A 21,414-nucleotide genomic window follows, 5' to 3' on the forward strand; every position below is an offset into this window, starting at 1 on the left:
GCAGAATGCAACGATGAGTTTGATAAATTGGTCGGCAGACCGCCGCCCCAGGACACGTCTGGTAGGTTGAAGTCACCCCCCAGTAGAACAACGTCACAAGAAACTGACGCCAGTGTTTCAGACAGGCTAGATATAGCTCTACTGTCATTTCCAGGTGGCCTGTAGAACGAAGCTATTGTAATTGTCCTACCAGTTTGTGAAGCAACTTTACACAGGACAAGCTCACAGTCTATGTTGCAAAGATCGATCGGCCAGCTTTGCCAGTTATCTGAAACAAGTATAAATACGCCCCCTCCGTGTCTGTTCCTGTCCAAGCGATAAACCGTGTAGCCTGTTGGGAGCACTTCAGCATTTAAAACTGCGTCATCCAGCCAAGATTCAGTGCCAATGATAATGTCCGGACAATGCAGTGAAATTACGAGCGCGAACTCGTCAGTTTTATTTTTTATGCTGCGACAGTTAATAATTATAAGCTGCAGACTTTGTTTGTCATGCGCAGAACGGTCAACTTCGTGGGTTTGCTATGTATTGCACTGTACTACCTCTTTTGCCTCGTTATCAAAGATGTAGGTGCTCTTTCCAATATTCAAACGGTTAAACCGAAGCTTAAAGGGGTGACTTTGCTTTTTGGTGAATGATATTAGATGCCTTCTTTCTAAGCGAACCTGCGCGGAGTAGTCCTCACTCATAGCGTAGGCTGTTTCTTTAAGCTTTCGACCTTGAAGCAAGACCTTCTGTTTAGTTTTGTAGGACGAAAAAGCAACTAAAGTTGGTCGTGGCTTTTGCGTGCTGTATCGCCCTATCCTGTGAGCGCGTTCAATATCACTGTGACTGATGCTCACACCAAGCAGATCCTTACACAAACAGATAACATTTTTTTCTGCCTCATCCCAGGTTTCTCTTTCAGTATCCGTAATGCCATAGAAAACAACGTTGCATCGCCTAGATCGGTTTTCTAAGTCATCGTTTTGTCGTGACAAAGTTTGAACTTGTTTTGTCAGAGATTCTACAGTCGACTGAAGGTTCGTGACAGCTTTCTGTGTGCCTCTGAAGGACTCAATCTCTTCTTCTACTTTGGATAGCTTTGTTGCCAAACAATCTAGCTTCTCCGTGAATTCGCATTGATTTGACTGGATAACAGAGACCTCCTTCAAAAGTTTTGCTGGTTTTCTTGAATTACAGGAATGACATCAACAGCTTTCATGAGCTTTGCAACCTGAGCCTCTGTCAGAGGTCCAGGATTCAGCTCAACGTCTCCGGACAAAAGTACAAGCAGATGCATCACAAAGCTCGTAATGCAAAACCACGTGAAAGGCACACTTCCAATAAAGCTAATAGCAAGGAACAAGGGCCACGATGTTGACAGAAAACGGCGTTTTTTAGGTTTAGGAGTAGCATAATATGCGACACCAACCTGCACAAAGACGGCACGTAAGCGCATGGTAGTGCTCTCGTCGACACCGGGCCCCGTTCTGATGGCGTGAGGCTGCCGCTTTAGTACTTGGTCTGTTGGCGATGCCCACTGTCCGCTGACGTTTTCTGTAACGGTTGACATGGTCGAAAGATCCAGCGATGATCCCGCCATTTCCACCGGGAATCGGTAGGCGTGACCAGGTGACGGTGATAGCGCCGACATCAGTAGCCCAGCTGCCGCGATCTGCACAAAGACGGCACGTAAGCGCATGGTAGCGCTCTCGTCGACACCGGGCCCCGTTCTGATGGCGTGAGGCTGCTCACGCGACAGAACGTTTCAATGGACAGCTGTTAAACGTCATTTGGTCCTGGGTTTAATTCTACGTCTCGCGACAGCAATTGGAGCAGAATAATTGTTTTAGCATTGATGTATAGAGACAACATTCGACACAACAGACCACAACAAGTTCCAATTACACAAGAGGGGCACGACACCGCAAGAAAACAGTGATTTCCAGAGCAGACACAAGCTGCTTTCGGAAGGTAACTGACCTGCTTCAAGAAGGGGATTTTTGTCAGCGCTGTTGTTGCGGTGGCATGCCCCAACTCGCCCCAGTCCGGTGGTGCAATATGCAGTTGATGCAGCTGTCCCTTGCACTTGGTCGCTCGATGTTGCCAGACGAAAAACCGTACTGTGGCAAGGAACGGCTTGTGTGTCATATGTAAGAGGCATGTGGCACAAAAAGAAAAGGACAATGTGCGCCGACCGGTCCGAACGGCACGAGCTTTCGAGGCGCGTGATCAGAGGTGTGATCGGAGAAGCGGCGCTGAGCTGGGATTATTGACGTGGCTCTGGGCCAAGAAGGTTGGAGCGCCAGCTTCGTATTGGTGACGGGAGCCATGGAGGTTCCGGCTGGCCCATGACGCTGGCTATCCAGGCTGTGGCCGTCCACCTCGGCGACGTTCGAGTGAGGCTTCTTGGACCTGCTGCAGCCTCCCACGGCGCTGCCGGGCACTCCAGGAATTGGATCCCTCTTCTTCGACAGACCAGCACGTACGGTAGTCTCCGGCACGTCTCGCCGGCACTTGGAGAAGAAGCGGCGGAGCCCGGTGTTAAGCCTAGCCAGGCAGGCCTGAGTGCAACGTCACCGACATAGTTCGGGACCCCGGCATCCGGTACGGAGTAGCTGGCCGGCCGACACCAAGGAAGCAAAACTTGCGGAGTCGGCAGGAGCACTGACGGTGACCAAGAGCCGATGCACATCGGACTTGGAGTGACGTGCGACAACGGAGCCTTGTAAGAGCGTTCCTTTTTGTTAGCCTGCAGCCATAACCCAGGGTTGGTGGACTTTCGCGCTAAATACGCTAAGGATGCACATAGGCGAAGATAAGGACATTGTTTTGGTTAAGCAAGTGTGGAGTTTTATCTTTGTCACTTGAGTTTTCAGTTCCATTTTGAGTGTTTTATTTTGGGTTTGTTATTAGTATAGTCTGTTTGCCGTGCTCGCCTGCGTCTCCCAACGCCATCTCTCCCAACATCCGCATGGCCCCGAGATCAGTGTGATACACTGATCTCGGGTGACTTGCGAAGAATCGTTCAGGGCCATGGGTAGCATCTGGGTGGGTGCGCTTGGTGATAAGCCAGAAACGTGTTGCTGCCGTGGAAGCTCAGCCGAAGCGACAATACAAACCACGGGAGGAAAACCTGCATCAAGAAGGGGATTTTTGTGACCACTGTCGTTGCGGTGGCATGTCCCGCCCCACCGTTTACAGTTTCGCTACTGTGTTCCTGACTGTCACTAACACGTGACAATATGGTTACTAAATACCAGTGCAGGACGGTGTTTGAGTCGTGTTCATATTGCCACGTGCCTTTTGGGCTTTGCATCTGCGCCGGTGGCGTTCAAATGATGGATGTTAACGCGTGTGAGCACCCACACAAACTTACTGCGATAGCTTCGTATCTACGATGGGCCCATCGTATCAGGCAGGCAACTCGCGCTATCTCTCGTGATAGTTCTACTCATGTTCCTTCACAGCCTTTAAATACTGCCCGCAGATAGAGGAGGCTCGTTCTTTGTCGATTGCTGTCCATGCTCGCAAATGTTGCTGCTATAGGGCTAGTTGCTTTTGGTTATGTGGGGCACAAGTTCGCCTCAATAATTGTTTGTCTTGCTGTGCGCTCGTCTTCTTTAATTACCGGTTGTTAGCATCACTCGTGACAACTGGTGGAGGTGCTGGGTATGTCCAGCGCTCGTTCAGGCACTCGCGACACCAGTCTGCATCAGCCAGAAGAAGATGACCAACGAAGAAGCCACCGGAATCTGGGGCTTTCCCCTGAGAACGGCTTCCTACCATAGAACACACGCCCTGCAAAAGAGGCCATGACAGTCAAGATGAGTGAGCCCATCACTCCTACAGCCATCGTGTTGCAGCAGCCACGGGAGCCACTGACATTCCGTGGAACCCCCTGCGATGATCCTGAAGACTGGCTCGAACAGTTCGAGCGCGTGGCGAGCTACATCAAGTGGGACGATGATGCGAAGCGGGCAGCACGTTTACTTCGCGCTGGAGGAGTCTGCACATACGTGGTTCATCAACCAAGAGTCACAGCTCAGGACATGGGAAAACTCCAAGCGAAGCCTTCTTTTTTACATTTACAAGTCTCCTTCGCAAGGAAAGAGCTGATAGACAACTTCAAACACGTCTCCAGCTGCCCAACGAAAGCGTGGCCATCTTTGTGGAAGAAATGAATCTTTTTGGTAGGGCAGACCCAGAAATGCCAGAAGAAAAGAAGATTGGTTTTCTTATCAGAGGAGTGAAATAGCTTTTCGCTGGGCTAATGCGTGGCCCACCAAAAACGGTTGCTGAATTTTTAACTGAAGCCGCAGCCATGGAAAAAACACTCGACGTTCGAAGAAGACAGTATGGACGCCCTGCTCTGGTCCGTGGTGCGTCTCTCACGGAATTCGACACCATGAGCAACCTTCAAGACACAACAAGGCTGTTGTACAAGAGCAACTTCCTAAAATGTTCCCTAGCTCCAGTCTTCAAGTCGCAGCGCTCAACAATGCTATCAGACAAGAAGTCCAGCAGGCACTGGGAATAGGGCAACTAGTTCAGCCGCACCAAGCACCCGAATACACCTCGACCACCTCAGGTTATGGCGTATGCCGCCGCTGTGCAAAGCCAAGTGCGGCGGACCAGATCGGAGCACTCGCCATTGCAATGCTCACGACCAAATGACCACCCGCCTGAGTCGAACAGGCAGCCCCGAGAAAGTCCGACGTCTGGAGGACTCCCCACCAGCGTCCTTTATGCTTCAACTGCGGCGATCCCGGCCATGCATACCGTCGCTGCTTCTACAGGAACCTCGGCATCCGTGGGTTCCCTATCGGGGCTCCACGTCCGCAACCTGGCCAAAGGCCACTTGAGATCGAGCACTACCTACAAAGGCGAATTCGTCAACAAGCCGCTACAAGTCGCCATCGCCCTCATCCCGCCGTTCTACTTCTCCCCGTCCTAGCTATGCGGAAGCAGCGCGAGGAAGGTCCCTCAGCCCTAGCTTGGGAAACTGAGGACGACAACCGGTGGAGGCACAGTTGCAGCCCATCGCACTGCTGAAAACCCTCCCCTGCCGCAACATTCCAGTGATGTAACTATGCCTGCGCTGTACGAACAAAATGTGTCAATGACGTGATAATATAATCTTCATGCCAGCGACGAGACGAAGCGATGCGTCAGTAGCAAGTACCGGCAAAGCTGCAGCACCGCACCCTGATGCACGTGCAATACCAGAACAAAATCCACGGACCTAGCAGGGAAGATTGACAACCGGGATGTGTTCGCGCTGGTTGACACCGGTGCTGACTTCTCCGTCGTGAGTGCAGTGTTCGCCACTCAACTAAGGAAAGTTCTTACTGCTTGGGACGGCCCGCAGATACGAACAGCAGGTGGTCACGTAGTAATGCCAAAGGGAAGATGTACGGCTTGTGTAGCGGTGCGAGGACACACGTACCCTACCGTTTTCATCGTCCTAGAGCAGTGCAGTGACGTCATTCTGGGCGTAGACTTCCTTTCGGCAAACAGTGCAGTAATTAATGTACAGGCACAGACCATAAGTCTTTCACCAGAGAACGCCATCGCGCACGATTTAAGTGCTGCATTATCTGCTTCACTCGCGATTCTCGATGAACATATCATGTTGCCACCCCGGTCGAGGGCTCTGATCGCAGTGGGTACCAACAACGGCAGCTGCGTGGAGGGATTGGTGGAAGTGAACTCAAGTTTGCTGTTTGAGCGGGGGTTGTCTGTAGCAATAGGGATTGTCCGCCTGGTCGAAGGAACAGCCAATATACTGATAACGAATTTCTGCTCGGAATATCGTCATTCGCTAAAGGTACCGCAGTGGCGCTCTTTGAGAATATTCCCGACATAGGCAACATCCTCACGCTCGAAAACAAACTCTCACCTCGACCTCCTGACATTTCATTCGATATAAACCCTGCTCTGCTGCAAGCGAGACAAGAACAGCTGCAGAAACTGCTTCATACATACCAGGATTACTTCGCTACATTGTCCAAGATTCGCCAGACGACGCTTACAAAGCATCGGATAATAACAGATGAATGTACACGGCCTATTCACCAATCACCGTACCGCGTGTCCACGAAAGAATGGGAAGCAATCAGGAAACAGATAAAAGAAATGCTGCACGACGACGTCATCGAACCCTCTCAAAGTTCTTGGGCTTCCCCCGTCCTGCTTGTGAAAAAAAGAGACGACGCCCTAAGATTCTGTGTCGATTACTGCCGACTCAACAAGGTCACGAGAAAGGGCGTCTATCCGCTCCCTCGAATTGACGACGCCTTGAATCGCCTTTGCAATGCAAGATACTTCTCGTCCATGGACCTAAAGAGCGGCTATTGGCAGGTGGAGGCTGACGAAAGGGATCGCAAAAAGACTTTCATTACACCAGATGGCTTATACCAGTTCAAGGTCTTGCCATTTGGGCTACGTACTGCCCCTGCAACCTTCCAAAGGGCAATGGACACCGTGTTGGCTGGACTGAAATGGCAGACTTGTCTGGTATATCTTGATGATGCGCTAGTATTCGCTTCCACCTTCGACTAACACCTTAGCAGGCTAGAGGTGGTACTGCATGCTATCAAGTCTTCCGGACTTACGCTGAAGGCTGAGAAATGTCGCTTCGCCTACGAACAGCTCAAATTACTAGGCCATGTTGTCAACTCTGCAGATGTCTTACCAGACCCAGAGAAGACAGCTGCCGTGCGACACTTCCCACAGCCCCGTGAAAAGAAAAGCTTCGGAAGGTTTCTCGGACTTTGCGCCTACTGCAGACGTTTTGTCAAAGACTTTTCGCGGATCGCAGCGCCTCTGACACTACTGACAAAAGAGGATGTCGCGTTTATATAGCATGCACCACAAGATCAAGCGTTTCGAGAGCTCCAGCGCCGTCTCCAATCGCCACACATTGTGGCGCACTTCGACGACAACGCGGAAACTGAAATCCACACCGACACCAGCAGTTACGGCTTCGGCACCATTCTTGTTCAGAGACAGAATGGACGTGAACATGTCATCGCCTATGCCAGTCGCTCTTTATCAAAGGCAGAATCAAATTATTCCACTACGGAAAAAGAATGTCTGGCACTAGTGTGGGCAACATCAAAATTTTGCCCATATGTATATGGCCGACCTTTTACTGTCGTTACTGATCACCATGCTTTGTACTGGCTAGCAAACCTGAAGGATCCGTCCGGAGTTTGCGGCTGCAGGAGTTTGACATCTCCGTAGTCTACAAAAACGGAAGAAAGCGTTCAGACGCAGACTGTCTGTCCCGAGCCCCTGTCGAGCAACCACCACCGTGTACAGACGACGACTCAACTTTTCTGGGCATGGTTACCACCTCCGATTTCGCCACGCAACAGAGGGCCGACCCTGAACTTAGTGGTCTGATTGAGTACTGGAAGGACGAAGTGACTGCATACCACAAATCTTTAAGCGCAGTGTGTCTGCATTCTGGATAAGAAATGGTGTTCTAGCCAAAAAGAACTTTGATCCTACGAAGAAGGCCTACCTTCTTGTTGTACGATCGTCGTTACGTCCAGAAATCTTGCTGGCGTCTCATGATGGGGGGAAGCAACATCCGGACACCTCAGCTCTGCACGAACACTCGCGCGGATTCGAGAATATAATTACTGGCCGCATATTGCCGAAGAAGTCAAGCACTACGTCCGTACGTGCAGAGAGTGTCAACGCCTCAAGACTCCCCCAACGAAATCTGCCGGATTCCTGCAACCGATTGAACCCTCGACAAGACCGTTCCAGCAAGTTGGATTAAACTTTCTTGGGCCTTTCCCGACGTCCACCGCTGGGAACAAATGGATTATTGTTGCGACGGATTACTTGACGTGCTACGCAGAAACGTGCGCACTCTCAAGAGCCACCGCTGAAGAAGCCGCCAGATTTCTTATTTTTCATATCGTCGTGCATCACGGCGCGCCAGAGGCCATTATCACTGACAGGGGGACAGCATTCTGTAGTGACCTGATGCAGGCCATATTGTGGTACAGCCAAACTACTCACCGCAGAACTACCGCATACCATCCGCAAAGTAATGGTCTCACAGAATGGCTAAATAAAACCCTGGCAGACATGATGTCAATGTATGTTGACGTTGAACATAAAACATGGGATGAAGTACTCCCTTATGTCACCTTCGCATATAATATGGCCATTCAGGAGACAACTGGGCTGACACCGTTCGCTCTTGTTTACGGCCGGGAAGTGACTACGACACTCGACGCCATGCTCCCTCATGTGAATGAAGGTGACCCACATCCTGACGTGGCGACGTTTCAGCAGCGTGCCGAAGAGGCCCGGCAGCTCGCTCGAGTACAAACCGCAAGACAGCAAGCAATTGACACCCGGCACTACAACCTTCGACGCCGCCATCAAGAATACACGCCCGGCGACCAAGTTTGGGTATGGGCACCAGTTCGCCGACGAGGCCTCAGCAAGCAGCTCCTTTGACGTTATTTCGGCCCATACAAGATTGTCTGCCGTGTGGGTGCATTGAATTATGAGGTCATTCCTGACGGTTTGCCGAACTCTCAGCGACGGCACGCACCATAGAGTTTCCTACAAAAATTACTAGAGGGAACTCTGGCGCTGCAGTCGTTGTCCTACCATGGGAATGATGGGAAGTACGTGGATCTGTCTGATCTTCGTGTTTGTGGATTCAGACGTTCTTGTGGCTTTGTATATTATGCTATATAAATCTTATTGTATACTTCAGCACAATCTATATTCTTCGAAGTGCAAAAGACGCCGGGCACACGTACAGTTGCTATTAATTGCTACAATTGAGCTTGTCCAGGTGGCCAAATCGAAACGCACCAAGTGTCTCAAGGCACTGGCATGCCCGCGATAAATTCATAAGGGCGTTTCATTCGCTTGTCGATACATGCATCCGTGGCTTAATGGTTTCAATATCAGGCTTCTGTGCTAGCGTCCCTGTGTTCGAATCCTGACGTCGGGCAATTTTAATGATGTTTATTTAAATATTTATTATGCAATACACTGTTGAAAATGACGAGTTTACAAAGTCACAAAGCCGTTTGAAGCCAAAAGGACGAAGTTTAGGCAAATCCATGTACTTCCCATAATTTCCATGCAGGGACAACCGCTCCCATTGCAGCTCCCGTATACACTAGCGCCAGAGTTCCCTCTAGTAATTTTTGTATGAAACTCTATGGCGCGCACGGCCTGATATTGTTGATGTTGTGCGCATGAAACCATATTACGCACGTTAGAAAACTTCTAGCACAGTAGCGTAGTTCTTTTTTTCTTTACTAACTTTGTGTTCACCGCGAACTCTAGTGCTGTGTATTTATTTATCTAAGTGCTTATTTTCAACATCGGGACGATGTTTTCTTTTGGAGGGGAGCAATGCCACGTGCCTTTCGGGCTTTGCATCTGCGCCGGTGGTATTCGAATGATGGATGTTAACGCGTGTGAGCACCCGCACAAAGCTACCGTGATAGCTTTGCATCTACGATGGGCCCATCATATCAGGCAGGGAACTCGCGCTATCTCTCGCGATAGTTCTACGCACGTTCCTTCACAGCCTTTAAATACTGTCTGCAGATAGGAGATGCTCGTTCTTTATTCACCTTGTTCACGTTTTGCTCATCGTCTTGCCTTCCCCGTCTTTTCTCTGGATTGCCATAGGGCTAGTTGCTTTTGGTTATGTGGGGCACAAGTCCGCCTCAATAAATGTTTGTCTTGCTGTGCGCTCGTCTTCTCTGATTTCCAGTGTGTAGCACCACTCGTGACAATATTCGATCGACTGCGGTTCTCAAGTTGTGCCTCAAATTCAGCGCAGGTGCGTAGGTGGTGTTCAAAACATGATGTCCATGGCCTGTTTCCAGTTCTACAATAGGTGGTGTCCAAATCTAAGCCCTAGTGACAGCTATCTGGATAACAGAAACAGATCCTGAAGATAATGCTTCTGTTGGCTGCATTTGCCAGAAGCACTTAGGGAGCCGTAAATGCATCATAGGTGCCATGTTTTGGACATCGCCTATTGCTTTCAGTGCGTGTAGCCAGCAAACCTTTGAGATTAGTTTTGGAAGGTGCTGTTGCTTCAACAACAACCTTGTGTCTTGCCCACCATTGGTGTGACAGGTGGTGGTGGATGATGGCCGGAAGGCGCTCTATACGCGCTCCGAGAGGGGCACCTTGCAGCTGTTTGACCTGGGTGTGCGGGGTGATCAGGCCAGCCGGGTGATTTCGCTGCAACTCCACCAGCTGGTCCAGATGGCTTCACGGGTGGCGCCTACGGTGGACACCGACAACTTTCGTGTCCTGGTACACATCCAAGTGATACCGCCTGCTGAATCTCCACAGGCCCACCTGGTGGTCATCACTCAAACTGGTGGGTTGTGCACATCTTGCATAGGAGGCTGCCAGTGGACTCTTTAGTTGCCAATATGTTGAATAGTTCATTACTTGATTTCATTCACACTGCATGTGCACCATTTCAACAAGCCCTTTTCAGACGTTTAGTATTCACTTGCAATATTGTTAGTCAGGCTATGTCGGGTAGTTAAACTGGACAGCCAGGCTAGTTGGAAAATAGACATTTCATGCATTTCCAGCGCTTAAAGAAATAGGAAATAATAAGAGAAGAGGAAAAAAGCAAGGACAGGTAGGACACTGGCATATAAGCAAGGGCTGTACATCTTCGGTGTTATTGTGAACAAACGTAGGAATTGTAAATATGCGTAAAGGGCATATACTGCAGAAGAAGTAACATTAAGCATGGCAAGAATTGCTACGGTAGTTAGCAGTGCAGAACTTTTAATTGTTGTAACACATATGATATTGGATATTGGTAATGTTGTAAAACCATGGTAATTAGGAAAATTCGATTATTCGGATTTGTCCTCTGGTCTAGGCAGACGGATGCATTATTTTGTGGCATCAAACTGTGACCATTTTGGATGTATTTGGCCCCACACTTGTCAATTTAGACAACCATTCATGCATTCCAAGTGTGGAGCGCTGTAAGCGTTAAAGGCAAAAGAGCGAGAGCAGTGCTAGTGTCCAACCAAAACAAACTGGCAAAGTTCACATTGTTATTTTCATTAATGGAAACCATATGGGTTTCCATTGACATGTATGACATAAATGACAGGAATGCATTAGCGCTTCATGCCTATTAGTGCCTAATAGCCTTCGTTCTTGCATCTACCACCACACATGACACTGTGTTGGCTGCATGCTTTCAAAGCTATGTAATTGCCATCTGAGTTTGCAGGGTAGTGGTTGCAGTTTCATCTGCAGCTATTGTGGCAAACAGTAGTTTCATTTTGACTCGGTGCACGTTGGCCGCATGCCTTCAGGACTGCATAGTCACCAGCCAGTATCGCGTCAGTAGCAACCGTGGTGTAAACTTGCCGCAGTTGAGGCAAACAGCAGTTTTAATGCGATAGTGTTAGGGGCCCTGTGTTGCAGAAAAGCTGGTGTTGACGTCCGGCATCGACCGTCGTTTCGGGAATAATCATTACGAACCATATACAGTGAAACCTCGTTAAACCGTAGTTGGCCGGAGCTCGGCAAGTACTAAACGGTCGTACTGTTTAACCGAATTAGCATGAGACAGCCCACTTAATTAACTGTCGAAAACGGAACTGGGAGAGAGTGCGATGAAAGGGGAAAAAAACATGCAGTATTTATTCACTTCGCACGACAAAAGTGTTATTTTAGTTTGATGCCGCGGCGCCTAGCACAAAGACAGCGGCCTCAAACTTACTGAAGCTGCGTGCCAGCTTTTCAGCCAGCCCCTTCCTCTCGGCAGACACTCGCATGGCAGATTCCTCGGCGTTACGTATTCTCCGTGCAAGCGCGCACTAGTGCTACAGAAGTCCCGAGGCGCCTTTTTCATTGCCAGGTGCCGGAGTTCGGAATGCTTTTCGTTTGGAATAGTTACATTATTGCGCCCTGTTCTCGTCGCGACGATTGCATTCATGAGGCTGACGTAACGAGCAGCTTCTGCCACTGTCGGGCCTGAATCGCCCATGCTGTCGCTTTCCGTGTCGACCTCATCACTGTCGCTAGTCGACACTTCGGCAACAACAGAGGCAACGATGGCGAAAAGTCGAACCTCGTAGCCGACATCTCTTCGCCGTTGCAGCAGCGCTGCCGAGCAACTCCTTCGCATTCCAAATGCCACACACCATAGTCAACAGCAGATCCCTGTCACGTGCCAGCACCAACTTCTTCGTGTCACGTTCGATAGCATGCACAATGTCTAATTTTTTCTTCTATGCTGAGCACCCGGCGTCTTTTTTATCCGAGCTTCGGCATGACGCGAGTCCTTTCTTGCATGACACCACAACGCTCTTTGGCACGGCGTCGAAATGATGTTGATGTTGATGTGGCTTCGCGCTCAAACGCACAGGATGCTTCGAGGCCATTGTTCCGATCTCTGAGGCTTGTTGTTCTGCCGCACCGCCCGATGGAACGACGCACCGCTGTGTTTGCGCCATAGAGTTTCCTTTGTAATGGGGTGTATTGAACAGTTCAAATGGTAGCGTCTGTTTGTAACCGAGAAGGCAGGTGGTGCATAGCAAGAACAGCTTGTTGCTCGAACGGCTCACACTCGTGCTAAGCACTGGTTATCCGGCTGGCCCACTGGTTGCACTGCAGGCATGGAACAGACTATCTGGCTGGCCTTGTCCTTGTGCTCTTCTTCTTCATTACAATTACCCCCGGTGCAAAGGCAGAGCCATCCTGGCGACTTACGACGTGGAGACGAGTGGGTCATAGAATTGTTTCAGGCGGTGAATATGAACAACATCCCGACCTTGGCGGCGCTTGTCGAATGTCGGTGTAAGCGGCTCTATGGCATAGTTGACCGGAGAGGTGCGTTCGACGATGCGGTATGGTCCGTCATACTGCGAGAGAAGTTTTGTCGAAAGTCCAGGCGTGGTAGAAGGCACGGACAACAAGACAAGTGTGCCGAGAGCGAAGTTCGTATTTGTAGTGTCGCCATCACGATTGGCTTTTTGTCATTGTTGGTCGGAGGGGGTGAACTTTCGGGCTAATTGACGGCATTCCTCACCGTATAGGGCGACGGCTGAAATGGGAGCACACTCTGGCATGTCTGGTGTATAAGCCAAACCGTATCGATGGTATGGGAAGGATCACGACCGTAGAGATGAAAGTATGGGGAATTCCTGTAGTACTTTGTGTAGCCATATTATATGTGTGTGTGACAAATGGGAGGATGATGTCCCAGTTTGTAAGCTCCGATGAAACGTACATGGCGAGCATATCACTAAGGGTGCAATTGAAACGCTCCGTAAGCCCGTTAGATTGAGAACGGTATGTCGTGGTGGTCCGGGGAACTATGCGGCATTGAGCAAGCAGAGCTTCAACCACCTGCGACAAAAACACATGGCCTCTGTCACTCAGCAGCTCCCGAGGTAGGCCATGGCGAAGAATGAAACGATGGAGCAGAAAGGATGCAATGTCACTGGCGGTCGCTGCAGGTAGAGCAGCGGTTTCAGCATAGCATGTAAGGTGATCAACTGCAACAATAATCCATCGGTTGCCAGCAGGTGTTAGCGGTAAAGGCCCGTACAGGTCCGTTCCCACACGTTCGAAGGCACGAGCAGGGCACACAAGCGGCTGTAATAAACCGTGAACTGGATGAGGCGGAGATTTGCGGCGTTGGCATTGCGGGCACAAGCGGACAAGCTTTTGGACAAAAGTAAACATTCCTCACCAGTAGTACCGTTGCCGCAGGCACTCAGATGTCTTCAAAACGCCTGTGTGTGCACATTGTGGGTCAGTACAGAAAGACGCGCACATGTCGAAACGCAAAGTCTTAGGGATAACCAGCAGCCACTTGTGACCATCGGGCTGGTAGTTGCAAAGATACAAGAGGTTATCCCGGACAGCGAAATGGGCAGCCTGGTGACGCAGGGAGAGATGGGAGATGCAGGTGAGCCAGAAAGGAGATCCACAAGAGAGGCCACCCAAGGATCCTTGCGCTGTTCTGACGCGACGGTGTCGATGTTGACTGAGGATACCGCCTCAATGGTGGAGAGGGAGGCCGTGTTGGCTGGCAGCGGAGAGCGGGACAGAGCGTCAGCGTCAGTGTGCCTGCGACCTGAGCAGTAGATTATACATATGTTGTATTCTTGAATGCACAGAGCCCAGCGGGCAAGGCGTCCAGACGGGTCTTTTAAAAAGGATAACCAACAAAGGGTGTGGATGGTCAGTAACCACATTCCTGCCGTATAAGTAAGGACGAAACTTCCCAAGTGCCCAAACGATGCCCAGGCATTCTTTTTCTGTGACGTTGTAATTGTGTTCTGCTTTGGTCAGCGCACGACTGGCGTAAGCAACGACGTACTCAGAGTAGCCAGGCTTGCGCTGTACAAGGACAGCGCCAAGGCCAATACCACTAGCATCAGTATGCACTTCAGTTGGAGCGGTAGGGTCGTAGTGTCGCAGTGTCGCAGTATAGGCGGAGACGTCTGGAGACGACGCAAGGTCACGAATGCGGTGTCGCATGCAGGAGACCAGGTGGATAGGTCGTTGGTGCCACTTAAGAGTTGTGTCAGAGGTGATATAATCGAGGCAAAATTGCGACCAAATCGTCTGAAGTAAGAACAGAGGCCAGTGAAGGCGTGGAATTCTTTGAGTGTCTTAGGGTTAGGAAACTCTGCCACAGCGCGAAGCTTTGATGGGTCGGGGCAAATGCCATCTTGTGATACGGTGTGACCTAGAATCATGAGCTTGTGCCCGGCGAACTGGCACTTTTTCAGGTTCAGTTGCAGGCCTGCGTTGGTCAAACGTCAATACTTGCCTAAGGCGAAGAAGATGCATGCTGAAATCAGGGGCGAACACAACGATGTCGTCGAGGTAACATAAACATGTGCTCCATTTTAGGCGGCGCAAGATATTGTCCATCATTCGTTCAAACGTAGCAGGCGCATTTCATAGGCCAAATGGCATCACATTAAATTCGTATAAACCATCTGGAGTAATGAATGCAGTTTTAGGTCGATCAACTGTTGACATCGGGACCTGCCAGTAGCCTGAGCGTAAATCCAACGAAGAGAAGAATTCAGTGCCTTGCAAGCTGTCCAGAGTGTCGTCAATGCGCGGTGGAGGGTAGACATCTTCTCGCGTTATCTTATTAAGACGACGATAATCGACGCAGAACCGAATGGAACCATCTTTTTCTATGACTAGAACCACCGGTGATGCCCACGGGCTATTGGAAGGTCGAATGACGCCGCACTGAAGCATGTCGTCCACGTGCTCACTGATCACCTGATGCTCCTTGGCAGAGACGCGGTACAGGCGCTGCCACAATGGCACGTTGGAGCCAGTGTCGATGTGGTGGCTGGCGGTTGACGAGCGACCCAGAGTAGGCTGAGCAACATCAAAAGAAGAGCGGAACTGGGCAAGCAGGTGAAGAAGCTGGGAGCGCTGCTAGGAAGCAAGCTCATAGGCAATGAAAGGTGCGAATAAGTCAGGTGATGGCGGAGCAGAAGTCGAAAATGCACAGAAGTCAGTGAGCTCTTCATACGAAGCATCCGGCACGTCAGTTACAAACATGTCATCAAGAGGCTGAACATGACCAACTGCTTTGCCCCAAAGAGCCTTCAGGGCTGTAGGAAGCAGATTGCAGACAACGATGGAGCTGAAACCGGCTGAAATGTCAAGCCTGGCGAAAGGGAGGGGAACATCTTTGCGGGTTATGAAGAGTTCCGAAGGAGTGAAGAAGACAGTGCCTTCAGAGAAAGCGCCACAGAAGTCGGGAAACACGGCAGACGAGTACAGCGGTATGGCGATGTCTTCCCGAAGGACTAGCTTAGCGGGAAGAGAAGTGGCGCCGATGAGGGGCACGTCACACAGAGGCGATAATTGGACTTCAGCACGTGCACAATTGATGACGGTGTTATTTCGCGAAAGAAAGTCCCACTTACGTATCGCGTCGTGAGAGCAGGACTGCAGAACCACAAACTCCACAATATAGAAAACTCCCTGAATAACAACTCTAGCTGTGCATGCTGCTGAAGGCTGAACTGGCTGGGCGCTTGCTGTGCGAAGAGAAAACCCCAAAAGTGGCATTGTAACTATTCGTAAAGCGCGAGAGAGGTGTTCGGTTAGGACAGACACGGCTGCTCCAGTATCAATTAGCACAACATAGGGACGCCGTCAACAGTAAGGTCGACAACGTTCGAAGGCGACAATGGAGGACTTGTACAGATTGATGACGATGTAGTTCCTGCCTCCCAAACTGCGGCACTTAGTTTTCCTCTTGCGGGGGTGAAGGGCGCCGACGCATGGGGTACAACGAGCGGCGACGCGGGGAAGGTGAACGACGTGTAAGGACCGGGCGCTCGGCTGGTGGTCTGTTCGACTGCTGGCTAAAATAAGTGTCGTGGAAAGGTTGCACGACGGCAAACCCATCAGAGTGCAGCATGCGGCAGCGGCAGAGTCGTGCAACATGACTGGGAATACCGCAGGCATAACATATGAGCCTGTTGTCTTGCGTGCGCCAAGGATTAGCAAAGGCAGGAACAGGTTCAGGGTGTCTACCAACCGGGAAAACCGGGAATTCTCAGGGATTTTCAATAGTCTGGAAAAACTCAGGGAAAACTCAAGGAATTTGTGCTTCTATCAGGGAAAATTAGCTGTAATTTTATTGAAAGGGAAAGAAAGTTGTAGTAAAGCCAGCTCGAGTAGGAAGAGTTGCCAGTGTTTAGTCAACGACCGACTTTCCGAACGCCCGATAATTCGGATGGCTTCGCAGCACCACTACGTACGTACCCCATGGAGCCTATGTTTAATAACGGCTTAAATTTCTGATGCAAGAACCCTTCGCCATCCGATTTTCCTGACTTTCTTGCCGTCATGGCAGGTCCGAAATGGCATTACTAAAACCACCACCACCACCGCAGTTTTGATTACCTCGTGGCTCCTCGAACCGGCGCTCTCGCACGCAGATCCGGTGGCAGCCGTGGCCACCACCGCAGCAACGCTAGGCCTAGCTGCTTCTGCGTTCGCTATTAAGCTTCTTGCCGTTCTTCGCCGTGTTTTTCATTGAAAGAATTCGCCGCTGTCAGCACTGGCACTGACTCCGCCTTTGTGGTCCTCGCGATTGGCTTCGAAGCTCGGAAAGCACGACGCGTTGCATAATGCCGAAAGTCAGCTTCGCCTCACTACAGAAATATAACGCTATGAAGCGTGCGCAAATTATTGCGGTGAAGCTCAACAAGCGTCGGAAGGGGCAATTGTCACGGTACACAGTATGTATTCCTTAATTAAACGCGCGTGCACCTGCTGCCTCCTGTCACACGATGAGCACCGATGTGCCTAATAAGTGTACTGGCAGACCTTTCATAGCTTTTTCTGATGTGCTGCGGCAGTAAAAGACATGCAGTGGCGTACCAATTATTTCTAGTGTGTGTGCGGGGGGGGGGGGGGGGTGGCAAACCGCAGACGGTTTGACCTTTCGCTCTGTGTGTGTGTGTGTGTGTGTGTGTGTGTGTGTGTGTGTATCATCATCATCATCATCATCAGCCTATTCATGTCCACTGCAGGACGAAGGCCTCTCTCTGCGATCTCCAATCACCGCTGTCCTGCGCCAACCGATTCCAAATAGCACCCGCAAATTTCCTAATTTCGTCACTCCATCTAGTCTTCTGCCGTTCTCTACTGCACTTTCCTTCTCTTGGTACGATAGCAGTAGCTACGGTAGCACTAGCATGATAATTTCAGCTCAGTAGCTAATCAGGCTCATCAGAATCAGGCCTGAATAATCTCAGGAGCTACGATAGTAGTAGCATGATAATTTCGAACACTTGTTCACAATTTTTTGATGCTGTATTTGATCAACATGCATTTACCATCGCACATAAACTTGCGCATTGTTCCCCTTATGTTCGCACAATTTTATCTCAGTTATTGTAATTGTGCAAGTGCAGCAGTCTGTCTTACACCGCTCGTAAAACAGACCAATAAAGCTATGGACCACTTGTATACCTATTCTGCTTGAAAATGCTCATTTAACCCACCCATTCGGATCATTGCCGACACGTTATCCATACCATGCCCCTAATTTCCCCTAGAAGCAAACAAGATGCCTTGTTTAGCTCACCGAGAACACCGGAGAAACAAACTGCGAATCTCGTAATATCCCCTTCAGTCACAGCATGACATTTGCGAACGCAATTTATTTTTGCCATTACTGTGTAGTGGTTACAAGGAATAGACAGTGAACATTAGGCTTTAAGTAAAGTGCACATTCTGCTCTTTTAAGGTACAGCCATTCCACTTCTCAGTGAAATATATATCGCTTCAAACGATCGCTTTCACGAAGGCATTGCTTTCTTTGACGTCCCTTCAAAGAGGGCCTTCACGAAAGCTAAGTGGGGGGTTTCGGTAGTCATCGCAAAATATTATTTCTTCCCTTGTTGTAATGCTTGGGCCCAATAATTAACCTTTGCAAGTAACTTGAGCGCGTAATTCAATATATTTATTGAAGAAACATAGCACGGCTCACTGTACAATTAATGAATATTAGTTGCTATGTAATAACAATTGGTCACTATAAAATTCAGAGGCATTCTCCCGCCTTGACTTGCCTTTTATATAGAGTCTCCAGCACCTTGGGATAAAATTGATAGAAATAGCTCATCTTGGAAAATGTTTGCTTCTGTATACATTTCGTTTTTATTCGTATTTGAGAATGTCTCACTATGAGTTTTACGCATTTTTTCCAATATATCTTTTTTTCGCTGTGCATTTTACTAACTCCACCATTCTGTTTTCTTTTTGAATAAAATAAACAATACCTCTTACTATTCAAGCTGGATTAAGTTGTTTTTCTTTATTTTGTAGCATGCTTACTAGAAAGTGACACCATCGGGCGACATGGTGTCCGCCCGTCTCTTGACATAAAACAAAGTTCTGTGTCGCTCAGGGAATTTGGCAAAGGCACTCGGGGAAAACCTGGAAAACTCAGGGAATTTGGAAATGACAACTTGGTAGACACCCTGAGGTTGATGAACGGTATGATGAATGGGTGGTAGCGGCTGTGCATGTCGCGCAACGAGTGGTTGACGAGGAGGCTGCGACGGATGCGTAAGTGGGGCAATGACAGGCTACTGCTGATGCAGCATTGGTAGAGCCTCAGCAACTAACCCGCCAGAGCCTAGGGGTGAGCTATGTAGGTGGCTGTTGTGGCAGCAGCTGCTGTTGGGGTAGCTTAGCGAAGGGTAGTAGAGAAAGCTGATGTGCAACTTCCTCCCACACGAAAGCTTGGATTTGTGGGAGCAGGGGAGAGCGATCAGAGAAGACTGTCATGGTAGAGAGGGCCTCGTCAGCCACTGAGGGACGCCTGGTCAAACGTCGTCGCCGATGACATTTGGAAAATGTCATCGGCAATGCCCTTCAAAATATGCTTCAATTTGTCATTTTCGGGCATAGGAGCATCCACACGTTAGCATAGGTCTAGAACCTATTCGATATAACAGGTGAATGTTTGACCGGTTTGTTGTGCTTGCTCTCGTAACCGCTTCTCTGCGTGCAACTTATGGACGGCGGGGCGATCGAAAACTTCAGTGAAACTGGTCTTGAATGTAGACCAGGACTGAAAGTCGGCTTCGTGATTTTTAAACCACAGGTGAGCCACTCCCGCAAGGTAGAAGATGACGGCATTTAACTTGGCGGTATCGTCCCATCGATTGTGCAAGCTCACCCGTTCGTAGGTAGACAACTAGTCATTGACGTCCTGCTCATTTGTACCGCTGAAAATCGCTGGATGGCATTGCGGGACAGTGCTAGAGCCGGCAGTGGAGGGTGGCAGCGACGTCGGCTGCGGAGAGTCGGGCATGAAGGGAGGTAGAGTTCGAGACCGGAGTTCCAGGGTGTAGGTGTTCTTAAATACACCGCACCTCCACCAATTGTAATGGGGTGTATTGAACAGTTCAGATGGTAGTGTCTGTTTGTAACCGAGAAGGCAGGTGACGCAGAGCAAGAACAGCTGGTTGCTCGAACGGCTCACACTCGTGCTAAGCACTGGCGATCCGGCTGGCCCACTGGTTGCACTGCAGGCATGGAACAGACGATCTGTCCTTGTGCTCTTCTTCATTACACCTACAATAATTACTAGAGGGAACTCTGGCACTGCAGTCATTGTACCACCATGGGAATGATGGGAAGTGATAATAATAATAATAATTTATTTCTGCCTCAAAAATAGAGACAGGGGAGATGCTGGAAAAGCTGTCATAAACAGCTTGACTCGGCCGCAGTCCCGATATACAACGAAGCAGGGACAGGCAATCTCATTGCAGACATGATGGCTTCATGTTAAATAAGATTAAAAAATAAATAAACAATTAGCAAAACGTAAGAAGACTACAAAATCTTATCTGCACTTATATGTGCAGAAACCAAGTTACTTCATCACAAGCGTGATTACACTTAAGATAATTGTCAAATAACATTCATCAAGTAACAGCACAAATGACAAAGAATAATGGACACAATAAGAATAGAACAAAGAAAGCATCCTATATTAAGCATTAACTATACCTAAAGATTACTCAGTGGTACTTACATTCTTTTGCATATGAATTGCATATGGCACGTATATCTTGTTGGCTACAGGTAAACAAGTTGATGTTAGCAGATTCGTACGCGTCGCGAAGGGAAGAAAGTGTGTGTTGAAGGCACTCTTTCCCGGTATTGATGCGTGCCATTGGCACCAACCAGTTTTCGGGGTGTCTGAAAGAGTAACTCTTTTTATTTTCTTGTAAGTTTGCTAGATGCCGAGTGTTGCTTATATTATTTCTTGTTTCTATTTTGAAACGAACGCTGAGCCTATACTGATACAAATTTAAGATTTTGATTATACCAGTTTCAAGAAAGAAGCGTTTGGTGGTGGTTCCATAATTTGCATTAAAGACATTGCGAATAAATTTTTTTGCAATATATAAATTTTCTGTAGACAGGGCGGTGTTGCAGTGCCTCATACCAGCTTGCAATACTTAATGTGAGAATAAAATAATGAGTTGTAAAGAAGCAGTTTAATTGGCTTAGGAAGAATGTATCTAATGCAGCCAATTGCGACAGTTATTCTAGCTAATTGCTTGACAACTTGGTCCACACATGCTGTCCCTGACATAGTTGAAGAAAATACTACACCGAGACATTTAAAATGATGAACTATTTCTATTTGTTTGGAGCTAAATAGTGTCACGTGGTAGTGACGTTAAAGAACACAGTAGCAGTACTGTGAAAGACAAGAGTAGCTTTTATTGGGCGAACCTGTGCCCACAAGAAAGGCTACACTTAAAGCACAACGATAGCGGCGAACACAGTCGGCGATCGTCGAAAATCTGATCAGCGGGTCAAGCGCGTCGGCTTTTGTAGAGCAGT

General features: G+C 49.1%; 1 protein-coding gene across 1 annotated transcript in view; it reads left to right on the forward strand.

Annotated features, from left to right (window-relative positions):
• The window catches only part of Nup154 (nuclear pore complex protein Nup154), a 308,861-nt gene that overhangs the window by 97,847 nt on the left and 189,600 nt on the right, over positions 1-21,414 (forward strand). Inside the window, exon 4 of the mRNA XM_050174549.3 lies at positions 10,126-10,375. Coding sequence (XP_050030506.2) covers positions 10,126-10,375 — 250 coding nt within the window. The remainder of the gene's footprint in view (positions 1-10,125; positions 10,376-21,414) is intronic.

This window comes from Dermacentor andersoni, chromosome 8 (genome assembly GCF_023375885.2).
Source record: "Dermacentor andersoni chromosome 8, qqDerAnde1_hic_scaffold, whole genome shotgun sequence".
NCBI classification, from domain to species: Eukaryota; Metazoa; Arthropoda; class Arachnida; order Ixodida; family Ixodidae; genus Dermacentor; species Dermacentor andersoni.